At 48.4% G+C, this 26480-nt stretch overlaps 1 protein-coding gene and 1 long non-coding RNA gene across 5 annotated transcripts; one reads left to right on the top strand and one right to left on the bottom strand.

Annotated features, from left to right (window-relative positions):
- On the bottom strand, positions 1-21251 carry BNIP5 (BCL2 interacting protein 5). 4 transcript variants are annotated; one of them, XM_053603693.1, is made up of 12 exons: positions 20891-21251; positions 13823-14421; positions 12833-12952; positions 11239-11303; positions 10744-10993; positions 9606-9737; positions 8450-8511; positions 7873-8122; positions 6843-6974; positions 5624-5688; positions 3720-3974; positions 1-1865 (listed from the first exon to the last, which is right to left on the bottom strand). In XM_053603693.1, exons 2-12 carry the CDS (start codon positions 14415-14417, stop codon positions 1839-1841), a joined length of 1953 nt encoding a protein of 650 aa, XP_053459668.1. In that variant the 5' UTR covers positions 14418-14421; positions 20891-21251; the 3' UTR covers positions 1-1838. The 4 variants fall into 4 exon arrangements, with proteins under 4 accessions (XP_053459668.1, XP_053459669.1, XP_053459671.1 ...); XM_053603694.1 differs by having other exon boundaries at positions 8450-8508; XM_053603696.1 differs by lacking the exon at positions 3720-3974.
- LOC128594845 (uncharacterized) lies at positions 3985-26480 on the top strand. Its single transcript, XR_008382637.1, has 3 exons — positions 3985-5024; positions 8073-8178; positions 26052-26480. It is a non-coding gene; the product is annotated as an uncharacterized LOC128594845 (long non-coding RNA).

Raw genomic sequence — 26480 nt, 5'->3', positions numbered from 1 at the left:
ATTTCTTTATTTGTTCAAATGATACAGTACAAAATGAGACTCAGATGCCAGCATCGGGGACTCATACCAAATACTCATACAATTGAAAGAACATTATTCCAAATAAGAAACTGTGTACAAAAGGTTCCTGACCTTCGTTTCCAAACTTATTCCAATTCTTCACATTTTGGTGCTATGTTCCTGAATACTGCCTATAATAAATCCATAAATAACTCACCTCTCCCCCACTTCTCAGAAGCAGCAATAAAAACTAAATGACTTTCAGAATATGTTTAGGTGAGCTTCCTGAAACTTTGCTCTTGTTGGAGGACAGTCCCATCTAAGTGCCCAGCCTCTCTAACCTGGGCTTCTCCTCCTCTCCAGTGCTGACCACAGGTTCAGCATGGTAGCACCATACCCACCACGGGTAACATGATTTAGTTTGCCATCCACATTTTAACATCCTCTCCCCTATGACCACAAGTTCCAGGCAAAGTCCAAAGAAGTTGGACTGTCTATTTGCACTCTTGTCAGGCCTCCATGTAGATATGGACATGTGGTAAATTGTCCACCTGAGTCCAGCTGTTGAAACTGTTCAGCTATGTGGGAGGCGGAGCCTCTAGCACCCCGTACCTCACCTTTGTGCAAATACAAAAAAGAGCCCCTTTCTCAAGATACTTTGTTTCCATCAGCTGGAAAATTATCATCATAAATCTAGAAATCCACAGTGCCTAGAATGTGAATAGCACCCCCCCACCATCTGGTGCTCTTGAGCAGTGCACATCTGTGCAACCATCCATGGCAGTCCAGCCTGAAGACCTCCTCTACTTCCTGAAAACCATCCAGATGTAGCTATAATAAGAATTCCAACTGGCTGGGCATGGTGGCTCATACCTGCACTCTGGGGAGGCTAAGGCAGGAGTATCCCTTGATCTCAGAAGTCCAAGACCAGCCCAAGCAAGAATAAAGGCACATCTCTAGTAAAAATAGAAAACTAGCCAGGTGTGGCAATCCTGTAGTCCCAGCTACTTGGGAGGTGGAGGCAAGACGATCTTGAGCTCAAGAGTCTGAGGTTGCTGTGAGATGTGATGCCATAGCACTTTACCCGAAGGGCAACAAAGTGAGACTCTGTTTAAAAACATTAAAAACAAACAAAAAAAATACATGGAAATGATGCTAAGTAATTTTCAGAATTCTTCACATTCATTTTTTTAACTGACTAAGCAAACCCCACACAATGGGAGAGATGAAAGCTATCAGCTTCATTTCTCTGGTCATAGAATTACAGGACACGGAGTTAGAAGGATTCTGAGAGACCAAGGGTCCACAATCTGTAAATTGTTCCCAACCAGGACCTGCAGAGGTCCTGAGAGGCACCTGTAAACTGTGTGAGCATTAAGCGCTATTGACCATTTGAATAAATGATGCATTGTACATAGATGCAGATCAGTTTGTGTGTAGATGTTCTGGTTAGAGACTAAATAAAAGATTATTTTTAAAACTAGACTCAGTTAAAACAGCTGGAAAAATGTCAGTAGGCCTTCTGAATGATACCTAGAATCCAAGGTCTAGAGGGGAGAGCAGACATGAATGGCATCTTGCAGCATGTTTGGGGAGGGTGGAGCCCTGGTCTCTTCATTCCTAGTCCAGGGAGAGATGTCCCCTGGCACAGCCTCATGGAATAATGTGTTGTGCTTTCTCAGACAATGGTGCGTGGACACAGAATAGCTGTCCACTCTTGTCTTCAGTCATGTTGTGAAGCATGGTAATGGGACATCATGGAACGTCTTCATGGTCTCCTGGGTAAAGCTGCCAATTGTTTGGCCAGTTCAAGGGAACTTGAGCACGGGGCACAACTTTCAATCTGGACTTTGACTCGTGATATTCTGGGAGGAGGAAAATAACATAGGTGTTAGCCACAGCCAGTAGTTTGTGTGTCCCATTCCCCCACAACACCCCACACTAGCCCTGACCTCTGTTCATGCAGCATCTCCTGCTGACATCACTCTCCCAAACACTCCTCCCCACCAAATCGGTGTCTGCCACCTCCTCGAGGGCTCTTGGGCCCACCTTGCTTCATTGTCCTCAGCTACCACTTGCCTGGCATTGGATGGCTGTTTTTTTGTTGTTTTTTTGAGACAGAGTCTCACTATGTCGCCTTTGGTAGAGTGCTGTGGCACAGCTCACAGCAATCTCAAACTCTTGGGCTTAAGTGATTCTCTTGCCTCAGCCTCCCAAGTATCTAGGACTACAGGCGCCTGCCACACCTGGCTATTTTTTTTGTTGCAGTTGTTTAGCTGGCCTGGGCTGAGTTTGAACCCACTACCCTTGGTGTATATGGCTGGCACTGTAACCACTGTACTATGAGCGCTGAGCCATTGATGGCTGTTTAATTTGTCATTGGTAAACTGTTGTCTTTTCTATTAGCAGATGAAGCGTCTGAAAGCAAAACCTTCCACAAAGCCTCACTGCACTTTGCCCAGCTAAGAACATGGGAGGCTGTCACTATCTACCAATTGAGTGAACATGTAAGCGCGTGAATGAATGGTTAGTAAAACCAGAGATGGAGTTAGAGCACCTGCGATGCCAGGTGTTTCTGTGATATTTTTTGCAAAGAATTCAGATCACTCTGGAAGTTATTACTTAACCTACCCTAGAGGGCAAATTCTCCATAACTTTCCTGTTCTCCAGGAGAACAGAAAGTGGCTAAGAAAAGAGAGGTCTGTGGTCATGAGAAGTTCCCACCAGGAAAACAAGCCAAGGTGAAACAGAACATTTGAATGCCAAGGCAAAACTATCCTGAAATAAGACCAGTTTTCTTGAGAGACTTCTCAAATGGTTTGGAAAAGTAACTCCAGGAGAGGAAGACAGAAGTACTTTGGTGATAGTAACCTCACTGCAAAAAGGGTCTGGCTTCCCAGGGGACCACTTAGATGCAGAATCCTGGTCTTGTTTGTCCAACACCAGCAAACAGAACATTTCATTTCCTTAAAGTCACACTTTCATTCAGTAGCTTCTACACTATAGATCTGGGCCAAATGTTTGCAAGCAGCTTATCTCAAGTGAGTTTGAGAAGGATGGGGAAATCTTTTTATCAGAGACCACCAGAAAACATAAAAGCACAGAATTTAAAAGCAATCAGTGACAAGTATCATGTCTAAAGAGAATAGCTTAGAGCCTTAGGGGAGGGAGGATTATTATTAGGAAAAGTGTGCAAGCAACTGGAACAGTGAGTGTGACGGCAGGGGTGTGGCTGATCTAGCTCACCAAGACAAGGTCAGTGAAGGAGCACCGCCTGCAGGCCTGCCAGGACCAAACAGCCCATGGAGCCTTCTTGTCTACCTCAGCCACTTCTTACTTGATAAATAACTTTACTTTGTTACTTAGATTTTATGACAGCTTAGAATTGGGAAGCCAACCAGCAGAACCCACGAAATAATAGCAAGGCAAACTAAGATAGTAGGCAGTCCAAAGAAGATGGAATTAGAAACCAAAGCTGAATAAAGAGGATGGTATGATAATAATGGAGTAAAATCAGTGAGGTTTTTGAAAAGAAAATAATCACTGTGGTATAGAATTGTCTCAGAAGGCCTCAGCAAGGAGGTGGCATTTGAGTGGGCCCCAGAAAATTCTGTCCTAAGCAGGGTATGGGAGAGGACAGTAAGTAGACCCCACCGGAGACCGATCGTGAGCCTTGGTCACTGTGTCACACTGCCATTGCCCTTCCCGACCTCTCTCACCAGCTGGGACTCCCTGTATAGGAACTGGGTGGAACTGTAGTGGCTTCTTAGGCCCATGAGGATGGAGATGGCGTGGCTCTTGTGGCTGGCAAATTTGTTAGTCATGCCAAAGCCAAACTGGTAGGGTCTCTTGGCGAGGTTCCTATCCAACTCAGAGGAGTGGGCCACCTGGCTGCACAGGGTGGCTACCAGCTTACTGAGGGAGGAGTCGGAGAATTCGTAAAAAAATCTCTTAAAGCTGGGGTGTCGCCTGATCTGGAAGCAGAAATGAAGGCAGGTCATTAGTGCTGCTGGCAAGTTCCCCTCCCCCAACTCCTTGTCCCTTGTTAAATTCTTCCACCATCACTCCCGTGCCCCAGCCTCACAGAGTCTGTTCTGCAAGATCCAGCCCAAGTCAGGGTGAAGGGAGTGGGGGAGAGGAGCAGGTCTTCAGGCTGATAACTCAGAAACAAACAGCCCGCAGGGTCTTCTTTTCTCCCTCAGCCACCCCTTAGTTGATGCATAACCTGACTTTGCTATTTACATTTGTGACAGTGGAGAATCTGGACACTATCACTAGCTGTGTCACTTCCCTGAGCTTCTGTTTGACCACCTGTAAAATGGAGTAATAATATCCACCCACCCCAAAGATTGTTGGCAGGGGTGGGGTGGGGATTAAGTGTAAAATGTTTCATGTAGAGCAGATGGTAGATAAATTGGTTCCCACTTTAAGTCTCTTTAAGGGAGCTCCGTCCTCTTAATACCTAAATGTGTTACACTGTGTTTCCTCAGAGGCAGACCCAGACACAAGAACCTGGGTATGGTAGTTTACTTGTTAAGTGAGCCCAGGAAGCACTGCTGAGGGAATGCAGAGCTTTGGCAAAGATAGCACAGCAACCTCTGTAGGGTGGTGATTGGAGTTTAACCCCTTGAGGCACGCTGGGAGGCAGCCCAGAGCACCCTGCTCAGAGTTATGCTCCTAAGCATGCTAGGTCTTTATACACCAACTCCCTTTGGCCATTGGTTGAGGGCTTCTTTGGGGGAAGTGGAGGGTGTCAGTTCCACCTACCACTGAATGGAAAATGGCTCTGGCTCCACAGGCAGCAGGATTAGCCACACTGATTACTCATCTGTGACCCTGCCCTCTTCACATGTGATCTGTGTTTGTTCCTCCAAGGAGACTATGTTTTTCAAGGGCAAGGAACCTTGTGTTACAAGCTATCTAGCAGAGGAGGAAAATCAACAAACTTGACAGAATTGGAGACCAGAAAAATGCTGAAATGTGTGGCCAAGACTGAGAGTAAACAGGGAGACAGCAGAGGACAGGTGGCCAGACCTGGGCAGAGGAGGCCTCCAGGGAAGGGGAAAAGAGCTGAATTTCAATGGTGGGCTAGAAAGGGGGAGGTCCTGATTGGCGGACGGACCCTCATGCACACTACATTATTTTACTTATTTATTTTTTTAGAGACAGAGTCTCACTTTATCACCCTCAGTAAAGTACCATGGCGTTACAGCTCACAGCAACCTCCAGCTCTTGGGCTTAGGCAATTCTCTTGCCTCAGCCTCCCGAGTAGCTGGGACCACAGGCACCCACCACAACGCCCGGCTGTTTTTTTGTTGCAGTTTGGCCGGGGCTGGGTTTGAACTTGCCACCCTCGGTATATGGGGCCGGCGCCCTACTCACCGAGCCACAGGCGCTACTCATCACTACATTATTTTAAATTAACAGTTACCCCATCTGCTACATGGCTGGCATTTTCTACACATGCACTAAACTTGGTCAAGTAGATAATTATCCCTCATATTGCAAAAGAGGAAGCCAAGGCTCAGAGAGGGTTACAGGACATGCCCAAAGTCACCCAGGGATGCAGACTTGGCCAGATGAGTCCCCGCCTTTGGCCTGGGGAGGATGGCACAGTGCTTACCTGCTGCCCCAGTTGGCCATCCACTTCTTGGAGAAGCACCACCAGCTTCTGGATGATGACCTCCTCTAAGGGAGATAAAGAAAGACTGAGCCACAGTGATGGGGTGACACCTAGTCCCCTGTCAATGACAGAGTGCCACGATGACACATCCATCAATTAGACAGTTTTTTATCTCGCAGATTACTTATATGGACCAAGAAAAAAATCTTTCCTTAAACTGGAGCTGGAGAGCTTTGTTTGCTTTATAGAAACAGAAAGAACTGAGGCTTGTGTGCCTCACCTGAACCACATTCATCTCCATTTGACAGGTGAAAAACTGAGGCCTCCCGATGTCCCTTATCCAGGCCACCATGGGGTCCCATAGTCAGAAATGGGAGTTTGGACTCCCATTTGGACTAGAAGTAGCTAATTAGAATGCAAGGAGGGAGGCAGCACCCATAGCTCAGTGGGTAGGGCGCTGGCCACATACACCAAGGCTGGCAGGTTTGAGCCTGGCCTGGGCCTGCTAAACAACAATGACAACTGCAACCAACAGGCATTGTGGCAGGTGCCTGTAGTTCCAACTACTTGGGAGGCTGAGGCAAGAGAATCGCTTGAGCCCAGGAGTTGGAGGTTGTGATGTTCATGGCACTCTAGAGCAACATAGTGAGACTCTGTCTCAAAAAAAAGAATGCAAGGAGGGGACACAGCATGGCTAATGACACAGCAGGAAGGAACCCATCCACCTAGGTTATAAAGAGTGGTGTGCTGGGACTGGCTCAGACTAAGTTCCTTCTCAGGAAACTTGTAAACCTGTTGTTGTAAACTGTTGGCAGCTTGAAATAGACCAATGTAGAAATACTCATACCCCATAGAAATCTGCAAACAGTGTAGAGCAAGGCTTCCCCCACCTGTTAGCCAGCACACCAATAGCTAGGAGACCCAGTGCACACTAGGAATTTGATATGCAAAGTAATGGGGCAGGGGAGTCAATTTACATCCCACAGAATAGACCAGGTGTCCTCTGCCTGAAGGAGGCTCTCCACCTGCAACTCTATCCCCAACAGCCCTAGGTCAAAGGCCAAGCCTACCCCATCCCACCCCATTCTGAGTCTCCTGGGGTATTTGCAAACTCCCTTCCCAGGTCCCTCCCCAGAATCGTTCCCTATTCAGCCTGTGAAACCAGGAGGAAAAGAAGCACCCAGGGAGCCATCCAGGTAGGAGCAGGGGCAGTACTGACTGGCTTCACTTGCTCCATCCGGCTGAGGTCCCCCTTCTGGCTTGTGGCTTCTGGTCTTGGAAGGTGCTTCTGAGATCCCAACTGGTCCCCCTTCTGCAGGTGAGGGCTCTTGGAACTCGGAACATTCTGGATCTGAGGGCAAAAAAGAGTTGATGTGTTTTGCACCAGTCTCTAATCCCCTGGCACAGAGCTGAATCCAGGTCCCCATGAGAAGCTGTTCAAAGGCCTGAACCCCAGAGGGTCCTTGTCTCCAGGCTCCTCAGGGAGTTCCCCACCCAGCTCAGCCTCAGGAGAGTTCTCAGTGTTCTCACAGCCTTCTCCACAAACCTAACTCTGCTTTCGTCCACCACCCACCTCGCCTCTTCACCGGCTAGGAGAGGGGCAGGTAAAAAACAAGTATTCCAAAGGCCCTGCCAAGTGACCCCCCTCTCCCCTTTAACCCTTTGAGGCTTTCCAAGTCTTAGCCTGTCTGAACTTCACTCTTCCTACCTATCAAATGGGAGTAATAAGACTGCCCTCATAGGGTTGTGAGTTGGTTAAACAAGATAATACGTGCACTCCGCAAATGTCAAGGGAATTACTGCACACCAGGGTTTCAGCTTTAGTGTAGTAAAAAGACAGGCCCAGGGCAGTACCTGTGGCTCAAAGGAGTAGGGCGCCAGCCGGTATGCCGGAGGTGGTGGGTTCAAACCCAGCCCCAGCCAAAAACTGCCAAAAAAAAAAGAAAACCAGGCCCAGGCCATAGCCTACTTCTTTTCTCTTAGCTTTTCGGGCAACTATAACGCACAGATGCTCTGAACTCACAACACAGTTGTTTTTAAATGTTTATGTTTCTGGGTGGGGGTGTAGGGGGAGGGACAAGTGTTATAATTGGAGGGGTCCTGGTGGCAACCAGTTTCTCACCTCTCCCCGCCCTACCTCACATCCTACCCTGCTTCGAGGGGAAACCCATAGTCAGGGACATATCACACAGCAGCCACCCTAGCCCAGAGGAAGCCTCCGTTACCACGGCAACACCAGGCCTGCTTACCAAGGCTGCTGGAGGTAGAGGGCCGATGGCCACTGACACACGTGGGTAGATAGCTAGGCCTCTTAGGCCGCCGGGCCTCTGGGCTGGCAGCCCCTGCAGCCCCTACAGCCCCTGCCTTTTGGTGCTCCTTGGAGCTGTGTTTCTTGTAGGAAAAGCCTCTCTTGAAGCTGGACTTTTTCTCCTGGGATTTCCTCCTGCAGGGTGGGGCCACGCTTTCCACAGCTGCTTCTACCTCCTGGATGTGAGTTTGCTGTGGGGGAGATAAGAAAAACTGGATCAGGGCTCCTGACCTTGAGGAGATTGCAGGTGAGCTGGGGAAAGATACCCACCGAGGGCTAGTGCATGTGGCCGGGGGGTGGGGGTGGGCGCAGGGAGTGGAAGAGCGGCTGATGCTCAGGGCTGGGAAAATTTGTGTGGTCTGGAGCTGGTTGGGGCAGCTCCAGGGAGGAAGAGGAGGAAGACCTGGGCCAGGCTTTGGCAAGATGCAGAATTGGGGGTGGGGAAGGGCAGTGATTCCACCAGGCAGGGTGGGGGATCCATAGTGAGGTCAGGGTACACGGGGCAACATCTTCCTCACCTTCTCTCCCCTCTGTTCCTCTGCATCATGGAGTAGTGCGACAATCTTCTGGATGAATTCTTCTAAAAAAGATCAAAGTGTTGGCTTACATTCCAGTGCTTAGAAAAGCTCTGCTATGGTCACTCTTCATTCCTAAGGTGGCTCCCTGACCAGAGCTATGCACCCAGCCCCTCCAGAGTGCTGATGAGCTGTCAGAGGGGGCCTGAGGGCAGAGCTGGTTCCCTGGGACCCACATTCACCTAACTGTTCATCTACAAGGGCACACAGACACGAGGCCCCTAACTCCAGCAGAAGCTCCCTCAAAGCCACCCGGGGAAGGCCCAGGTCCCATAGATCCCTCCGCTGCCCCTTCTTCCTGTCTAAGTAGAACAGGCCCCTCCCCATTCCCCTTCAAGACATGTATTCTATAAAAGCAAACGAGGCAGAGTGGGGGCAGGGAGCAGAGACCAGACGCACAGAGCTGACAGGAGTACTTGATTCTAGGCCTGGCTCGGCCTCTTCCTATGCTCTGTACTTCCCTTGGGTTCTGTCCACAAGTGGGCCACCTAACAAGAATAATGACAACAAATACAGCTAACATGTCTCAGCTGCTGACAAGTCCTGCTCTGAATGCTGCATAGGTATTCATTCCTTTAGAGCCACCAACAATTCTAGAAAGTGGGTACTATTTTCACCCCCATTTTATAATTACACTTTTGTTTTTTTGGTTTTTGGCCAGGGCTGGGTTTGAACCCGCCGCCTCTGGCATGTGGGACCGGCGCCCTACCCCTTGAGCCACAGGTGCCGCCCTCACCCCCATTTTATAGATGAGGAAACTGAGACTACAGATGACGTAACTTGCCCAAGTTATACAGCTTGGAGGTGTCAGAGCTCAGATTCAAGCCCAGGCCCTAAAGATCACACCAGCCCCTACGGTGGGTCAGTGCCTTCCTTCCATGGCCTCATGTTGCCTCATGGGGGCAGGCACAGACAGAGTGGGTAACTGGTAGCCTGGCTCAGCCGGGCCCTGGGCCCCATGCTGCCTCCCAAGCCTGCTATACCCAGAGGGAGGTCTGGACAGGTCACAGCCTCTCTCTGGCTCAGTTTTTCTCCTGCAATTGGAGAGTCAGACCAGAAGTTTTCCAAGGGTCTCTGAGAAGAGGAGAGGGGTACTGACTGGATTCTGCGGCTCTGTCCAGCTGCAGCTCCTCCCAGGGTCCCTGGCTTCCTGGTTGGGTGGAAGGCTCAAAGGGACTGGGGCCCCCACCATCTGTAGACAGGACTTCTTGGACTTCAGGTTCTTCCAAGCCTGAGAAGCAAAATGAAATGGTGGTGTGTTATGCCGATGTGAGAATGTTGGCTGCACAGAAGCTAGCAGGCTCTATAGGGTCATCACGGCCGGATCACGCTAAGGCCTGGGAAGACTGGAAGTGAGCTGCTGGGCTAGGGCCTGTCTCCGATTTACTGCTCCAGACCTATCCCTTTGTATGTCCATAGAACTGGCTTTCCTGCTCTCCACCCTCCCTAGGGGACCCATCCCTCCAATATTTTGGCTTGATCCACAAAATAGTTAAAGAATAGATGCCTGATTCCATTGCATGAATTAATGGATCATGGCCAGAATCCCCTGGCATGAAAATATATCCCTGTGTAGCCTGAAATGCTACCACTGGAGACCTGCTTTTTGGTGTTAAGCACTGTGCCCTCCTTTATAAGCTGTAAATGCCCCTGTCCAGGATAATCAATTAGACTGCTCCTTCCTCTCTGATGCCCAAGAAGAAACTATTTGATCCTTTTTCCCTCTAGCTCTGGCTCCATCACTGATGGGCCATGTGACCTTGAAAACATTGTTTTACTTCCTGAAGCCTCAGTTCCCTCATCTGTAAGTGGGGATAATAATTGTACTTCATAAGATGGCTATGAGGGAAATGTCTTATTTTATAGGTGAGGACACTGAAGCACAGGGACAAGAAATGACAGGCAGGTCTCCTGCTTATTGGGTTCCAGTTCTTTCCTGCATACCTACCCTCCTCCTTGTGAAGAACATGTAACTACAGAGAGAGGTGGACGACTGGGGGAGCCCTGAACACAGTTTCCACCTAGGGCTTAGCTGGGCTGCCCAGACCTCAGTGAGGTTTTGTGTGTGGAGGTGACCTGCTGGCATTCTTTCTCTCTGCCCACAGCCCTCTTCACACTCAGGCCTGAGTGCAAAAGTCAGACCAAGTGGCAGCCTTTAAAATGGTCAAATCCAGCTCTGGGGAAGGTTCCAAAGCTAGAGGCAGCTGCAGTTGCTAGCAACTGAGGGGCTTGCTCACCAAGAGTGCTGGAGATGGAAGGCCGATGGCCACCCACACACTGGGGCAGGTGCAGAGGCAGAAAGCTGGGCCTCTTGGGTGGCCGGGCCTCTGGGGTGGAAACATCTGTAGCTCCCGCCCTCTTGGGCTCCTCAGAGCTGTGTTTCTTAGAAAAGGCTCTCTTGGGGCTGGACTTTTTCTCTTGGGATTTCTTCCTAGAGGCTGGTACTGGGTTTTGCATGGCCACCTCTGGCTGAGGGGCTCGAAGTTGCTGTGAGGGAGAGGAGAGAAACTGAGTCAGACCCCTGACCTTGATGAGAGGGGAAAGCTCCCAGAGAAGCAACTGAAGAATAGCCGAACTGTAGGGCGGCCCCAGAGTGGGGAGGGCTGAGCTCTGGAGCAGCAGAAGAGGGCTTCAGGGAGGGGAGGGACTGGAGCCAGGCCTGCAAGGACAGAGGGGCTTGACAGGGGGGAAGGTGTGAGCCCCAGGACCGACACGGGTAGTTTCCTCCTCACCTCTTCTTCCCACTGGTCTCCCACTTTTTTGAGCAATTCCACTATCATCTTGATGATAGCATCCTCTGGAAGAAAGCAAGGTACTCGGTTACTCTTTCTAAATACACTGACATTCTTTCTAAATGTTGGTCTTGGACTTCTCTTAAAACAGCTCCTTGGGCTATGCAAGGGCAGAAAAGCACCACATCCCAGGGACTGGTCTTCCTGGAGAGGAAGATCTGCATGGAAAGGGTTCTAAGTTAAAGCATGACATTTTATGCAGAAAGTTCCAGGTCAGCCCTTCAGACATCCAACTTGTGCGCCACTATTTCCTTTAAACTTCACAGATGGGTGAATATTCACTTGGGTTCAGTAGGCTGTGTGAACTTGGGGAAGTCTCTTACCCTCTCTGGGTTTTCATCTCTTTCCCTGTGAAATGTGAATCCTAATTCTTGTCCTGCCTCCCTCGGAAGACTGTCAGGACATCAAATAAGGGACAAGGCTTGGAAACACTTTGCAAGACTAGTGCTCATCTTTCAACCTGCAAAATTCCACCAGGAAAAATGGCGGATGGCCAGCTTGACTAAGGTAGAGGACAGAAGGACCTTGGCAGGCATGACACAGAGAGAGCCTGCCCTTGCCTCAACCACACTCCAAAGCATCACAGAGAAGCCACAAACAACAGAAATGGTTTCCTGTGACCTAGTCAAGGACAGTGTGCTCAGACTTGCCTCCCACTTAGAAATCGTCTGTCTTTTGCTCCTTGACTCAGTCTGCAAGCTGCTTCCCTCTTGTGTGAAAAAATGATTAGCTGTAAAATAACTAAACATCCTGAAGAATAACTGCATAGCTCCTCCATTTCATGTCTTCAAATATAAACCATTCTTGGTCGGGTGCAGCGGCTTGCACCTGTAATCCTAGCACTCTGGGAGGCCGAGGAAGGTGGATTGCCTGAGCTCAGAAGTTCGAGACAAGCCTGAGAAAAAGCAAGACACTGTCTCTACTAAAAATAGAAAAAACTAGCTGAGGGTCATAGCAGGCACCTATAGTCCCAGCTGTTCGAGAAGCTGAAGCAAGAGGATCACCTGAGCCCAAGAGTTTCCAGTTGCTGTGAGCTATGACATCATAGCACTCTACCCAGGGCAGCAGCGTCTCAAATAAATAAATAGCCATCTTTTTTACAGGGAATTAGATGAATAGGGTATTATTCATTCATTCTCATTCTCTTTCTCTCTCTCTGTTTTTTAGAGACAGGGTCTTGCTATGTTGCCCAGGCTGGTCTCAAATCCCTGACCTCAAGCAATCTTCCACCTCAGTGTCCAAAGTTAGCTGGGACTACAAGCATGCACCACCATGCTCAGCTAAAATAAATTAAAAAAAAAACTAAAAACAATAGTCCCATCCTCTTAACACATAAGGCAGGAGCATTTGCCAGCAGCCTTTCTAATTCCTAAGACTCCCTTCTGGGAAACTCTAAAACAAGTAAACATGGCCAGAAGCATCAGAAGAGGATAAAAGATCAAAGTATATATTTTGAGAGCCACTGTCCAAGGTCTCTGTCATCATGCAGAGCAATTTATCTCCTACCACCCCAGCTGTAGGCAAAAAGACTCACGGTCAGGCATTTTGATCTCCTCTTCTCTCTGGTGATCTGAGGCTTGGGGAGAAACATTCAAGGCTATAGCACCACCCTCTTCAACAACCAAGGGCTGGTGGAGATCAGAATCTTCCCTGCCTAGAAAACAGATGAAAGCCAGTGGGTATGTGGGTGTGTATGTGGGGTGTCAGTGACATTCTTCTAATTTTGTTGATCAACATAAGAAAACAACACAGAATTCACAGCACAACAGCCAGTGCTGTAGCCAGCTCTAGACTTAACCAAAGAGTCAGAAACCCACCAAGGTTTTTATTTGAAAAGAGGCTGCCTCAAGCTAGATGCCCCTCTTGGTCTCCCAGCCCTCATCCCGGATCTTTCTTGGGTCTCTTCTCCCCCATCAAAAGCACAGTGAGTTTTGAGTGCTATAGGGCAAAGCTCTATCCCCCTCCCAGGGCCATAGTGGCACCCAGCTCCAGGCAGAATAGGAAAGCACCCTGGGGAGCAGCTCCCTCATTTATGTAGAAGGAATCCAAGGTTCCAGAGGGGGCTGCTCAAACTCAAGGTCAGTTATTGGCCAATGGAGCAAAGAGTAGATCACTAGCACCCCAGCTGCCCTGGGGACCAGTGTGGGGGGCTTCCCCTTCCCTGCTCCCTGACTCCCCTTTCTCCTAGGTATGTGTTAAATCACAGCTACCTCCCTCCCCCAACTGAGCACATTCCATCTGGGCTATGGCCTCCCCAAGAGATGGAAATGGTTTTATCTTCATTTTATTCAGGAAAGATGGAGGCTCAAGGAGGAAAGTTTCAGGCCTCAGGCTACACAGTCAGTGAATAATGGAGCCTCAGGTGGTTTAACCTGGAGCTCTCAGCTATGGGGCTGTTCTGCCTCAGAGAGGTGTCACAGTGATGGTGTCCCCTCTGTTGAGAGGTGTGCACAGTGGGCTTATCACACTCTAGCCTTGGGGTAGGGCAGTGGGGTCCCCTCAGGAACGGGCATGGTCTGCTCACCCCTGCGAGCTGGGCCCAGGTCCACCTCCTCAGAGTGCAGGGCAGCAGCTGTCTTGGACAGCCCTGCCTCTGGGCCTTCAGCGTCCTCATCGGGAGCCCCCTTGGGTTCCTCAGCCATGTATTTCTTATGCCCATGTTTCTTCCGGCCAGCCTTCTTGTCGTGGGCTCTCTTCTTGAGGTCTGGCTCCCGTGGGGACTCTGGGGGGTGAAGGGGGCCCTCCTTCCCCTTTGTCTGCCTGCTGGCTTTTTCTCTGGGCTCCTCAGGGCCTGTCCTCAGGAAGAAGGTCAGCATTCTCTTTAACCAGCCCTGCTGGGCCTTGTCCTTCTTGGTGTCTTGAGGGGGACTCTGCTCACTGGAGAGAAACTCCCTGGTCTCCTCCGGAGTAAGGACTGCAGACGCAGGGCCCTGAGCCTCTGCAGAACGTCTGGCCCCATCGCTGGCCCTCCGACGGGGTGTCTTCCTGGAGGAGGCGGTGGCCACACTGAGGCACTGGCAGTCCCATGACTCTGAGTCCTTCCTGGGGGCTTGTAACCTGTCCAGAGACTTGGTTCTCCTATTGGCCACAGGCTTTCTTGGGTGCCTCGGATTCTCCATGGGGCTACAATCAAAACAAATAGTTCCTTTAGGAGAGGCCTATCAGAAACTGCCACAGTTGGCTACCAGTGCTGAGCAATGGGCTCTTTCATCCTGTCCACTAATGTGAAAAATGTCGAATTCTTGTGTTGGCACCCTCTCAAAGCTGTTGTCTAAATTGTCTAACAGCCCTGAGGTAAAGGGGGTGTCATTGTCCTCACTCTCCAGAGAATGAAACTGAACCACAGGGAAATTGTACTGCAATCTCACAGCCAGTTGGCGGCATGTCCGGAGCCTCTGGAAGGCACACAGCCCTGCCCACATGGAGGTTTTAGTCCACTGAGACAGACTCTGGACTTCTGATGTCTAGGACTGTAAAATAATCATTCATGTTGTCTCACGGCCTCTGCGCTAGTGGTATTTTGTTACAGCAGCAGTAGGGAATGAATAAGGTCCAGCTGGAGCCTGAGGCCAGAGCCTCCCTCTTCCTGGCCTGGGAACTTCAGCAGCTCTCAACACCTTTTCTGGCCTCTTGTTCCCATCCGAAATATGTCTGAGCCCTCTCCTGTCTACCTTGCAGGCTGTTAGGAATATTTCACGAGGGTGTCTGTAAATGGCAACTCTCGTTATCCCAGCTGCTCAGGCCAAAACTGCAGAGTGGTACCTGACTCCTTTGTTTCTCTCACTCCCACTTCTGAACCACTAGCAGAGCCTGCTGGCCTCACTTCCGCTGACCCTGGCTGCATCCAGGTCCCGCGCTCGCTCACCTGCGCTGTCCCCATCACCTCCTAAGTAGCCTCCCTGCTCTCCACTTGCCTTCCTTACAGTAAGCTGCCCCCCAAAATTTTGTTTCAAAAGTCCCCTTTGTCGGCTTGGCACCCCTAGCACAGTGGTTACAGCGCCCGTCACATACACCGAGGGTGGCTATTTCAAACCCGACCCGGGCCAGCTAATCAACTACAACAAAAAAATAGCCAAGCGTTGTAGTGGGCACCTGTATTCTCAGCTACTTGGGAGGCTGAGGCAAGAGAGTCGCTTAAGCCCAAGGGTTTGAGGTTGCTGTGAGCTGTGACGCCACGGCACTCTACCCAGGGCGACATAGTGAGACTCTGTCTCAAAAAAAAAAAGTCCCCTTTGTCTGTTTTGCTAGCTCTTGTATCCTGAGTGCCCTAGAACAATGTCCGGCACATCACCGGCATTCCGTGAGTACTTATTAAACGGGTGAGTAGATATGTAACACCAGCATTTACTGAACTGTACAGTGGGTAAGGTATCTTTGGATGTGTAGTTAACAGGGGCCCCTCATTCTCCATCCAGGGTGAAGCAGCTGCCAGTGGAAAAGGCAAAAGAACGACCTTCCCCGGGTAGCACTTTAAGCAGGCCTGGGTGTGGGCCGTGCAGTTGATTGGTATGGCTTTAATCTGAAACTCTTGGGGCTTTCCAATTTTTCCAAAGTTGTCAGAGACCTTTCGCCCTTTGGTGGATGGAAAAAGAAAAACAAAAGGTGGCTTTGAATCCTAAGTCTGAGTTCCCAGAGAATCTTACCAAGTTTAGGAATGTGGGCTGCCTACTCTAATTTGTCATTACAGGTTTAGCCCGCCTTGACTAAGTATTATTTAGCGGCATGAAATGTAAGTTACGCATTTCCGTCCTATCTCCTACCTTTACCAACTGATTCATTGACCCTAAAATGTATTCTGTTGCTATGTTCATCTTAAAGGCAGAAATAATCCATGATTGTGATTTCATGTGTATGGAATCCGTGGGAATGTGAAGAAGATAGAAGAAAAGACACGGGGACACAAAGAAAGATTTGACGGTGACAGTAACATTCGGGGTATGAGGGAGGACTGGACAACATTGCAGCCCCAGGTCACCAACACCAAAGGCTACTCGGTATCACCAGCTCAGCTGGGTGCCCACAGGCAGACAACCTTGGAGGAAATGAGAAGGGGCCAGGGAGGAGGCAGGCAATTCAAAAGGCTTTATTTGTTGTTTAATATTCCTTACGAGGAACATCTGGGCCACATGGAAACTTTTAGTGACACATGCTTGTACCTTATATGGAAATTCACTAGTGTTCTTGAAAGCCCCAGAGGCTGATTGTGCTTCTGAAGCAGGGTTTGGGGCGGAAGAAATCATAATGGTAAATATATGTGTTTGTTTTTATTTATTTCAACAAACATTTAATAAGCACCTGCTATGCACCATCATGCTTGGTGCTAGGGATATAATCATGAACAAGATGCAGTGTGCAGACCCAAAGAGAAAATTCTGGTCCTCTTCAGACACGCGGGAGTGGGGATATGCGGATGTGGTGATGACAGTAACACTCCACTACCCTGTGTCTGTTTTCTCTTTAGCACTTGGTCTTAGGAGAAGATAAATTTAGGTTGAAGGTCTCTCTGATTTTAAGACCAAAGTAAGCTGAGCCAGAAAAATTTACTGAACGGTGTCAGGGCTCTCTCTGCTGTTTCCGTATGTTCCTGTGGTCAGAGCAAATTGAATGTGGTTGGCAGAGAAACTGTTCAATAACAAAACCACAAAACCAGCTGAACCCACAGGACACCCTCGTTCAGCTCAGCCCCTCTTCTTCCTGTGCTAACTCAGCTCCAGAGGACCCATTGCACAGAGGCCCAGAGCATCCTTACCCAGTTAATGGGAAGAGAGGTGCGACGATCTTTTTAAAAGCTGTTGTTGCTATGGAAACGGTTTTCTACCATGCTGACGGTTGCAGTGTCCTCCTACTACATCTGAAGAACACACTGCTACTTCTCAGTCGTAACATCAATACAGTTCCACCAGCAAAAGGTTTTCCTTCCTGATGTTTTCTTAAGGAAATTGCCTTGATTTGGCCATCCCCTCTGTGGAATAACCATGGCCCTTGCCCAGGGGGAGGTGAGGGAAACTAAGGAAAGGAGCCAGCCACACAGCTTCTGCGACAGCCAGAGCAGGGAGGCGGCTGGGGACGGGCAGCCTCCGCCGTGCTAGAGTTCCCCCAGGAAAGAGAGATTCTAGTATCTCCCAAGGCCCCTAAGTCCAAATCCAGTGGCCTCTTTTCATTCTTCATCCTCCCTCAAGGTGGCTGCAGCATTTGATATGACCATAGATCATTATGAAAGTTTTGAGATACACAAAAATAAAGAAACGTAAAGTCTGTGTGGACAGAAACAAATACGCTCTCCCGGCAATATCGATAAGCCAAGCAAGTTGAAACTTGCTCACTAAATCAAAGGACGCTGTCAACTAGGTTTCTTGGAAGTGAAATAATGGACCATAACACAATCCGTCTCAAGACTTTCATAGTGACCCATATATATCCACTTCCTTCTTCTGTAAGTCTGTCCTCTCTGGGGAACCGGGGCTGCGCTCAGTCACCTCCTTCTTTGCCTCCCCTTCCCTCTCTGACTGCTCTTCCTCCTCTGGAATATTCCAAAGAGTGAGGGAGTGTGAGTGGCCAGGGAGGGCGAACCCACCACCCTCAGGAAGACTCCTGGAGAACCCTGTGGATGGTGTGTCCTTAGGCTTTTAAAATCTCTAAGCCCTGGGAAGATTGTGTTTTAATATTAACAACCTCCCCCATTCTATATGTGCCAAATTGAATCCTTCAAGACTTTTTTGAAGTGTAAAATTCTGCTTAACTGGGCGGCTCCTGTGGCTCAAAGAAGTAGGGTGCTGGCCCCACATGCCAGAGGTGACAGGTTCAAACCCAGCCCTGGCCAAAAACTGCAAAAAAAAAAATTCTGCTTCACTGGAATTCATCCAAATAAGACTTTCTTTTCCTTTCCTCTTTTTCCTTGTTTTATACCCAAGGTGCTCACTTACATGTGGCCAGACTGTCAGGAAGCCTCCCTCTGCCAGGTCATGCTCCCAGGCCAGTAACCTTAAGACTGAAGCAGGCTCTCACTACATGGAAATCCAGCTGCTCTCATAAACTTGTTTATTGCCTTGGTAGAGAGTGGATTTCAGAGCAAAGTCCAAATGAGCTTAGAAATATCTGAGTGATCTTCAGATCACAGGACTTCTGATAAGTTATGACAGCCAGCAGTGACGTGTCTAACAACAACACACACCCAGGGAAAGCCCACAGAGCTGGCCCTGGAGAGGGAAGTTTGCCTGTTTTTCTCAAGCATGCTGCTGTGTTTGGTTTATTTTCTTCTTATCTTTACCCACTGTTGCCCTGGCTAGAGCACCACGGTATCATCATAACTCAATGCAGCCTCAAATGATCTTCCTGCCTCCACCTCTGGAGTAGCCGGGACTATAGGCATGTGCCACCACACCCGGCTAATTGTGTTTGTTTTATTTTCTAAATTGTACCTGACCTAAGCTATATACCGTCCTCTAATTTATTCATCTGGTCAGTTATTCTGTAACTGCTCTGGTGCCATTTCATAGGGATATTTTGCATTCCCCCTATTCAGGCCTGTACTTCACACAATAGGTGTTTAGCACAGAGCCACGTGCACACACCCACTCCAACACTCTGAGGGAGAGTGTGCGGCACACACGTGTGAACCCACAGTCGACACCACAGATATCCGTGCACCACAGCTACACACTCGTGCGTGCCATAGACCTACATGGACTCAGGACACGTGAATTTGCTGTCCCAAGTACAAGGAAATAATTACACGATGGAGCTCCCTGCTTGCCAGGGCCTTCCCCATCCAATCCTAAGTTCCATGGTTGGTGTCTGTGGAGCAAATAAACAATACACAGACATGCACAAACACAAGCTCACCTTCTGCTGCCACAAGGCATCCAGAGATCCCTTTCACTTACATTACATTATTAATTTTCCATGGGCCTGTGACCCAAAAAGGCTAGTAGTGGGGGAGCCGAGCCTCTGAGCCATGAGATGTGCCCAAAGCCCCTAGCTAGAAGCGGAGAATGGAGACTTAAATCCACTTCTCCAGCTTCTAAATCCTGCCTTGTCTCTCCTGCGTCAAATAAATGGTCTCATGTCAGTACAGACACACATGTGTGCACACACCAACTTAGAGGGGAGCATGTCTGCTATTTCACATTCATACACATGCCTGCCATGAGCTGTGCACACAAGGTCCCACCCCATGTCCACATTACCCAGATATAGACACCGTACCCCTCACCACATCTTATCCTCTATCCCAAACCACTGGATAGGGTGGCGCCTGTGGCTCAGTGAGTAGGGCGCCAGCCCCATATACCAAGGGTGGTAGGTTCAAACCCGGCCCTGGCCAAACCACAACAACAAAAAAAAAAATACTGGATACAACATTGCATGAGCAGTGGGTCAGGGCAATGGGTTATACTCCCCCAGCCCCTTAAATCCTCATCAGAGAGAGAATTAGGACACCAGAATTCTTTTCTCCTTGTCATTGGACTAACTTCCAAAAACCTCAAAAATCAGATCTTTAATCCAACTATAGTAATAATAACACCTCTCATTTACATGGAGGTTCCCGTTACCATGACTTCATGTACAGTCTGTAACTCTGTAATGTCCTACAGGGAAGCTAGCAGGTGAGGTAGATAATGCAGCCTTCATTCTATAGATAAGGAAACTGAGGCCCAAAGAAATAAAATTCCTTGCTCAGGGTGGCAGCGAATCAGCTGATAAGCAGGATCATGACTGCAGTACACAACTTTTTTTTTTAATTTGGAAATGAATTTTAATTCACAATTTAGACCAATGAATCAATCCACAATTTCATAAACCTAGAGCACAAGTAAGAGCTTGGAAACCTTTTCTCCTTTGATTTTGAGGACTACGTAAACATTCAGAATGACCTTCCTATCCCTTCCACACATATACATATATTTCTAATAATAGAAATAAAAGTTATTGGAGTATCTTAGTTTGCTAGGACTTCCCTGACAAAATATGACTGAACAGACAAAAATCCATTTTCTCACAGTTCTGAAGACTAGAATTCCACAACCAAAGTGTTGGCAGAGTTGGCTTCTTTTTAGAATTGCCTCCTTGCCCAGTAGAAAGAGGTACAGTGCTTTTAAGACCAAGTTAGTTCAGAGCTCTTCAAGTAGCACTTAGCTGAGATCATGTCATTGAATCCCGCTCCATCTTTTTAGAGATAAGAAAACAGGAGGCCCGGGCGGCGCCTGTGGCTCAGTCGGTAAGGCGCCGGCCCCATATGCCAAGGGTGGCGGGTTTGAACCCGGCCCCAGCCAAACTGCAACCAAAAAATAGCCGGGCGTTGTGGTGGGCGCCTGTAGTCCCAGCTACTCAGGAGGCTGAGGCAAGAGAATCGCTTAAGCCCAGGAGTTGGAGGTTGCTGTGAGCTGTGTGAAGCCACGGCACTCTACCGAGGGCCATAAAGTGAGACTCTGTCTCTACAAAAAAAAAAAAAGAAAACAGGAGGCCCGGGGTGGACCCAGAAAGAACTGGGACTGGACTCAGCATCTGATCCCCAGGACTATCCTCCTTTGAAGAGCCTAAGGTACCTTACTTACTGCCCCAGAGCCCAAAGGAGAGCTATTATTCAACCAACCTCAGACCATGGAAGTTACTCCCGTCCTGGGACACTGGGGCTGAGATCTCTGTGTCAGGCACTGCTCCCAGTTGGCTAGAAGTCGAGTCTGATGAGGGATCAGAACCACTTTCCCAAAGAGCAGATGCTGCTATTTGCTATTGGCACTTTTCAGAGTGTCTCAGAAGATACTTTGGTCATATATAAATATCCTCCAAGGAGCTGAGCTCATAAACAACCAATCCAGAGAGCCAGGGGCGGGCCCACCTGCTTCCACCTGCTGAGCTTCTCCCTCCTCCAGTGATAGGAGGCTTAGCTCACCTACCCTGGAAAAAACAGTTTCACTGAACAACTTCCTCATTGCACTTAAACCCCAATAAGAAACCAATGCTCAGAAAAACAATCTCAGGCCTGGCTGGGGGAAGGCCAGTCTGTGGAATTGAAAACAAGCCTTTATGGGGAAAGCAGATGGATTGGAAAAGGAGGTAGAGAGAGTTTTATCACCTCCATACTCTCCCTCAGCTCTCACTGAAGACTGCGGGGGAGGGGAGGGAAGGATCTAGAAAGAAATGTCTGTGATGTAATAGAGACATTTCTTGACCTAGAGACAAAACCTGGAAGGAAAAGCTGGAAAAGGGCCATGTTTTCCAGATTCTGCTCCCCCTAGGTAGGGTTGCTATAGATATTGAGAGAACATTCTAAGAAGTGTTAAAAAGTTGCACTTCCACTTTCTGTGTAGTGCCTGATTGTTTTTGTCATAGAGAGCAAACACACATTTATAATCAGAAAAGATAAATTTGTTTTGTTTAAATGAAAGCAAAAAATGGGCAGTGCCTGTGGCTCCACAGAGTGGGGCACTGGCCCCATATACCAGAGGTGGTGGGTTCAAACCCAGCCCCGGCCAAAAACTGCAAAAAACAAAAATAAAAAAATAAACTAAAAAAAAATGTCAGAAATCTTACTTTGGTTCGTTATGATAGAGAGCCATTGAAAAATCACTATGGAAGCACTAAGCTTTGGAGTCTCCCAGACTGGCACTGTCTGCCAGCTATGTGACTTCTGGGAGGGGATGAGATGTCTCTAAGCTTATTTCTCATTAAGGAAAAGAATAGTCACCTCTGAGGGTAATTGTAGGGCCAAGTGAGATAATGCTTAGAAAGAAAAAAAGAAAATACATTGAGTGCCAGATACTTTTCCAGGTTCTTTCTGTGTACTGACAGCCCTGGCCCTTGGTAAGTGTTTAATAAAGGACCAGTATTTTATTATTGGTAGCAGAGTCATTAATGCTTCTGTCAAAAAACAGGTTTGGGGCCCACCTGTGTGTTAGACACTGCCTCAGTGCTGAATTTAGAGAACTTATCAGCCCAAGAGGTGACCCAGCTTTCAAGCAAGAGTTAAACAATATTCCATATTTTTCATATATCTCATGAAACTGTATTTTGTCAGCCGCCTCCTCCAGACCTTACGTGAACCATATGTGTTCTTTCTTATTCAGAGATGTCTAGGCCCAGCCTGGTCTGACCCTCATGGAGTCCATAGAACAGTTAGGAAGAAAGGAAAAAAACACACAGAAGAAATCATGAAAAGCAAATGGAAGGAAATGGGAAGTTATAGTTTAACGGGTACAGAGTTTCACTTTGGGAGGATGGAAAAGTTTTGGAGATGGTTGAATAGTGGAGGGGGTTGTACAGAAATGTGAATGTACTTTATGCCACTGGAGTGCACACTTAAAAATGGTAAATTTTGTGCCATGTCTATTTTATCACAATTTTTAAAAAAGCAAATGGAAGGAGTGGGGGCAGAGAGCCCCGTGGGACATTGTGTGGACACCTGCCTGGGACCCAGCATTCCCGTCCTCAGGCACATGTGTTTCCAGGTCTTCACAGCAGGGACAACCATCGTGGGCTGCTGTGGACATTCCATACCTTGGCCTAGCAGGGGTCCGGAAGGGTAACCTAACCCTGCCCTCAGTGCCTATCAAGGACCCTATCTGGGGCTGGAGATCTGGGGATAAAGTGATAGCTGCCTAGCCAAGAGACTAGGGCCGGCTACAAAGTACCCCTTGTTCAAGAAGTATTAAGAATTTCTGCATCTTACAAGGGTACATTGGAAACTTAGTAAATGTAGAATATAATTGTCTTAACACAATAACTAAGAAAATGCCAGGAAGGCTATGTTAACCCCTGTGATGAAAATGTATCAAACTGTTTATAAAACCAATGTATGGTGCCCCATGATCCCATTAATGTACACAGCTATGATTTAATATTAATTTTAAAAAAAAGAATTTCCAGACATACAGCAGAGCATTAAACCGAGTACCAGGCCCTTCTGAGTGCAGGACCTGTGCAATTGTCCAGGTCACGTGGCCATGAGAGGAACTCTGATGAGGACAGTTTCCAGACACACTCTGAAAGGGAAGAGGCAGAAGGAGGAAGAAACGGAGACTGAGAGGGGATGGTTTCTGAAATTTTTATTTAAGTATAATATGTAGAAAAGTGCACAGGTCAGGGCAGTGCCTGTGGCTCAGTGGGTAGGGTGCCGGCCCCATATACCGAGGGTGGCAGGTTCAAACCCGGCCCGGCCAAACTGCAACACCAACAGCAAAAAAAAAAAATAGCCGGGTGCTGTGGCAGGCGCCTGTAGTCCCAGCTACTCGGGAGGCTGAGGCAAGAGAATCGCCTAAGCCCAAGAGCTGGAGGTTGCTGTGAGCTGTGATACCATAGCACTGAGGGCAAAAAGTGCACAGGTCATAAGCATAGAACCTGATCAATTTCACAAAGGGAATAAACCTATGTAACCGACACCCAGATCAAGAAACAGAACATCTGGGCAGCACCCACAGCTCAGTGGTTAGGGTGCCGGCCACATACACCGGGGCTGGCAGGTTCGAACCCGGCCTGGGCCAGCTAAAACAACAATGGAAACAACAACAAAAAAATAGCTGAGGGTTGTGGCAGGCGCCAGCTACTTGGGAGGCTGAAGCAAGAGAATCGCTTAAGCCCAAGAGTTGAAGGTTGCTGTGAGCTGTGACACCCCGGCACTCTACCCAGAGCAACAGCTTGAGACTCTGTCTCAAAAAAAAAAAAAAGAAAGAAAGAAAGAAACAGAACATCTCCAGCACCCCCAGGCCCCTTGCCTATTTTTAAGCCACATATGAATGGGAACCAGACTGCATGTTTTCTGTTATGTCTGGTAGTTCTCACTCTACATCTCATGGGTGATATTCAGCCATACCCCTGTGTGTCGCTACACGTTTAATTCTCATACTGACAACACCAAGTGTCACAGAGGGAACTAGGCAACCAGAACTGTCATACCCTGGTAGGAGTAGAAAATGGTACAATGACTTTGAAAAATGGGGCAGCTGCTCTCTACAAAAGCTGAACAGGCACCTACCCCCCCGTGACCCAGCAACCCCAGTCCTAGTTATGCACACAACAGAAAGACAAACACATGCTCTGCTTAGACAACACTCATGAATGTTTACACCAGTGCCGTTTGTGATAGCCAAACACTCAGAAACTTACAACTACCCAAATGCTCATTAACAGGAAAATGAAAAAGCATGGCATATTTGCGAAATAGTGAGAATTCTTTTTTCCCTGAGAGTCCATATACTTGTTTAGAACAACCATTTACCATTTACCTTCTTGTGTGGCCTGGGTATACAACCCAGGGAGACAGAAGATAACCTTGCCCTTGAGTGAGAATGAAGGTTTCAAATGGGGACGAGTGGGTGGAAGAGAGGGCCCCTGTCTCAGGAGTGCTGGCTGTGGCAGTTCTGAGTGGCAAATCTAAGAGAATTTTCACTAGGGACACTCAAACCTCTCTGAGTATGGAATCCTGCTTCCCAGAAATGTGCCCTTGTCCTGGCAAAACAGTTTGCATATGGAAATGAGGCTCGGTCTTCGGTGACTCCCAGACCAAAGAGCAAGTTGGTGAACATTCCCTCTTTCCAGGGCCCACCCTCTGTCTAAAACCTGCCAGTTCAAGGTCCAGCCCCCACCAGAGTTTGTGGTTCCAACACCAAGCTTCCTGGAGCTTTCTCCTCTCCCCAGTGAGTAGCGTCTTAAAGACTGTGACTTCACCCTTTGCCAGTCCCTGTCTAGACTGAGGACCAAAGTCCCTAACCCAAAAGTAGTCTCAGAATATTCTTTCAGTTGCTGCTTAAATGACTGATTTAAGTCTCATGCCTGACGTGCACGATGGATCACAATTCCCTTCCAGGATTCCCTGCCTCATGACTCTTCCTATCTCTCCAGTGGCTTCCAATAGCTCCCCAAATCTCCCCTCCTTCAGTTGGTCCTGGGTCCCCACTGCAAGTGGGCTACTCAGGTGACCGTCCTGATGGAGTGGAAAAGCTGTGGCTTTGATACTGGGCAGAGCTGCAGGGCAACCCCAGCTGCTCCCTGCAGTGGGTGTACTCACCGAGATGGTGATAACAACCACCATTTGGGAAATGGCCCATGCTAAGAACTTCTACAATACCTATAATACCTATCTATTTTTACCCCTACAATAATGTTTATAAAGAATATGTTGTTATCTTACAGATCAGGAAATTGAGGCTCAAAAAGGTAAAATAAAATGCTTAAATGATACTGCTAGTAAATGGCAGGTTGAAAACTGCCAGTCAGTCTCCAAAGTGCCATTAACCATGACATGGGGGACATCTTGTGTACTGTGGAATGTTTAGCTGCATCCCTGACCTCTCCTCCCTAAAGGACAGTAGTACCCCTCCCAGTGGTGGAAAACATGTTGCCAAATGGTCCCTTAGGGCAGAATCACCCAGATGAGAAAGATTGGCTTCACCAATAATGACTTGTAATGATCTCGTGTAACTCAGAGTCCCCAAAAGTAGGCAGTTCCAGGCTTGGTACAGCAGCTCAGTGGTGTCAAGGACCAGTTTTATCCTGATGCTCCCCACCTCACACTCACAGACAGCTGCCACAGATCCCACCGTCAACGACTGCCATCACATTCAAGGGCAGGCAAGAGGGGGAACATGAGGGTGGGTTTCCCAGACATTGCTCAGCAGATCTCTGTGTCTCACTGGCCAAAACTGAGCTAGGGCCATGCCCTGCTTGGAAAATGACTAGGTGTCAGGGGGACATGGGCAGAACAGACACTCTTCATGCTTTTGGAAATGATTTTTCTACCTGTCTGCTTTTCTCACCAGACTATGAGCACCTTCAGGACATGGACCTTCACGTTCTCCTCTGTGAACTTAGTCTTGTGCTCAGCACTGAGAGGTGCTCAATCAATGCTTGTTGAAAGAAAGAATGAATAAATGAATGATCTAACCTCCCCCTTCCTTGTTATCACTGAGCTGTAAACAGCCAATTATTTACTCACATGCCAATTAACTTATCTAAATACAAACAAGCCTATGTCACAAGTGATAACGCAACATCTCCCAGTTTCTCTAACAAGCTCGAATCCCTCTGGCCACTGGATATGATGTTCTACTTGCATGGAACATTCTTCCTGGACCTCCAACCTCCCTCAACCTCTCTTCATCTGGCCAGCTCCTTCTCCCTCTCTAGGTCTCAGCTAGGACAGCCCTGCCTCCGGGGAGCCATCCCCAACCTCCCCAGAGTGGCTCAGA

This window comes from Nycticebus coucang, chromosome 9 (assembly GCF_027406575.1).
Source record: "Nycticebus coucang isolate mNycCou1 chromosome 9, mNycCou1.pri, whole genome shotgun sequence".
Lineage (NCBI taxonomy): Eukaryota > Metazoa > Chordata > Mammalia > Primates > Lorisidae > Nycticebus > Nycticebus coucang.
Note: the sequence above shows the minus strand (reverse complement) of the source record. Positions and strands in the feature narration are given on the sequence as shown.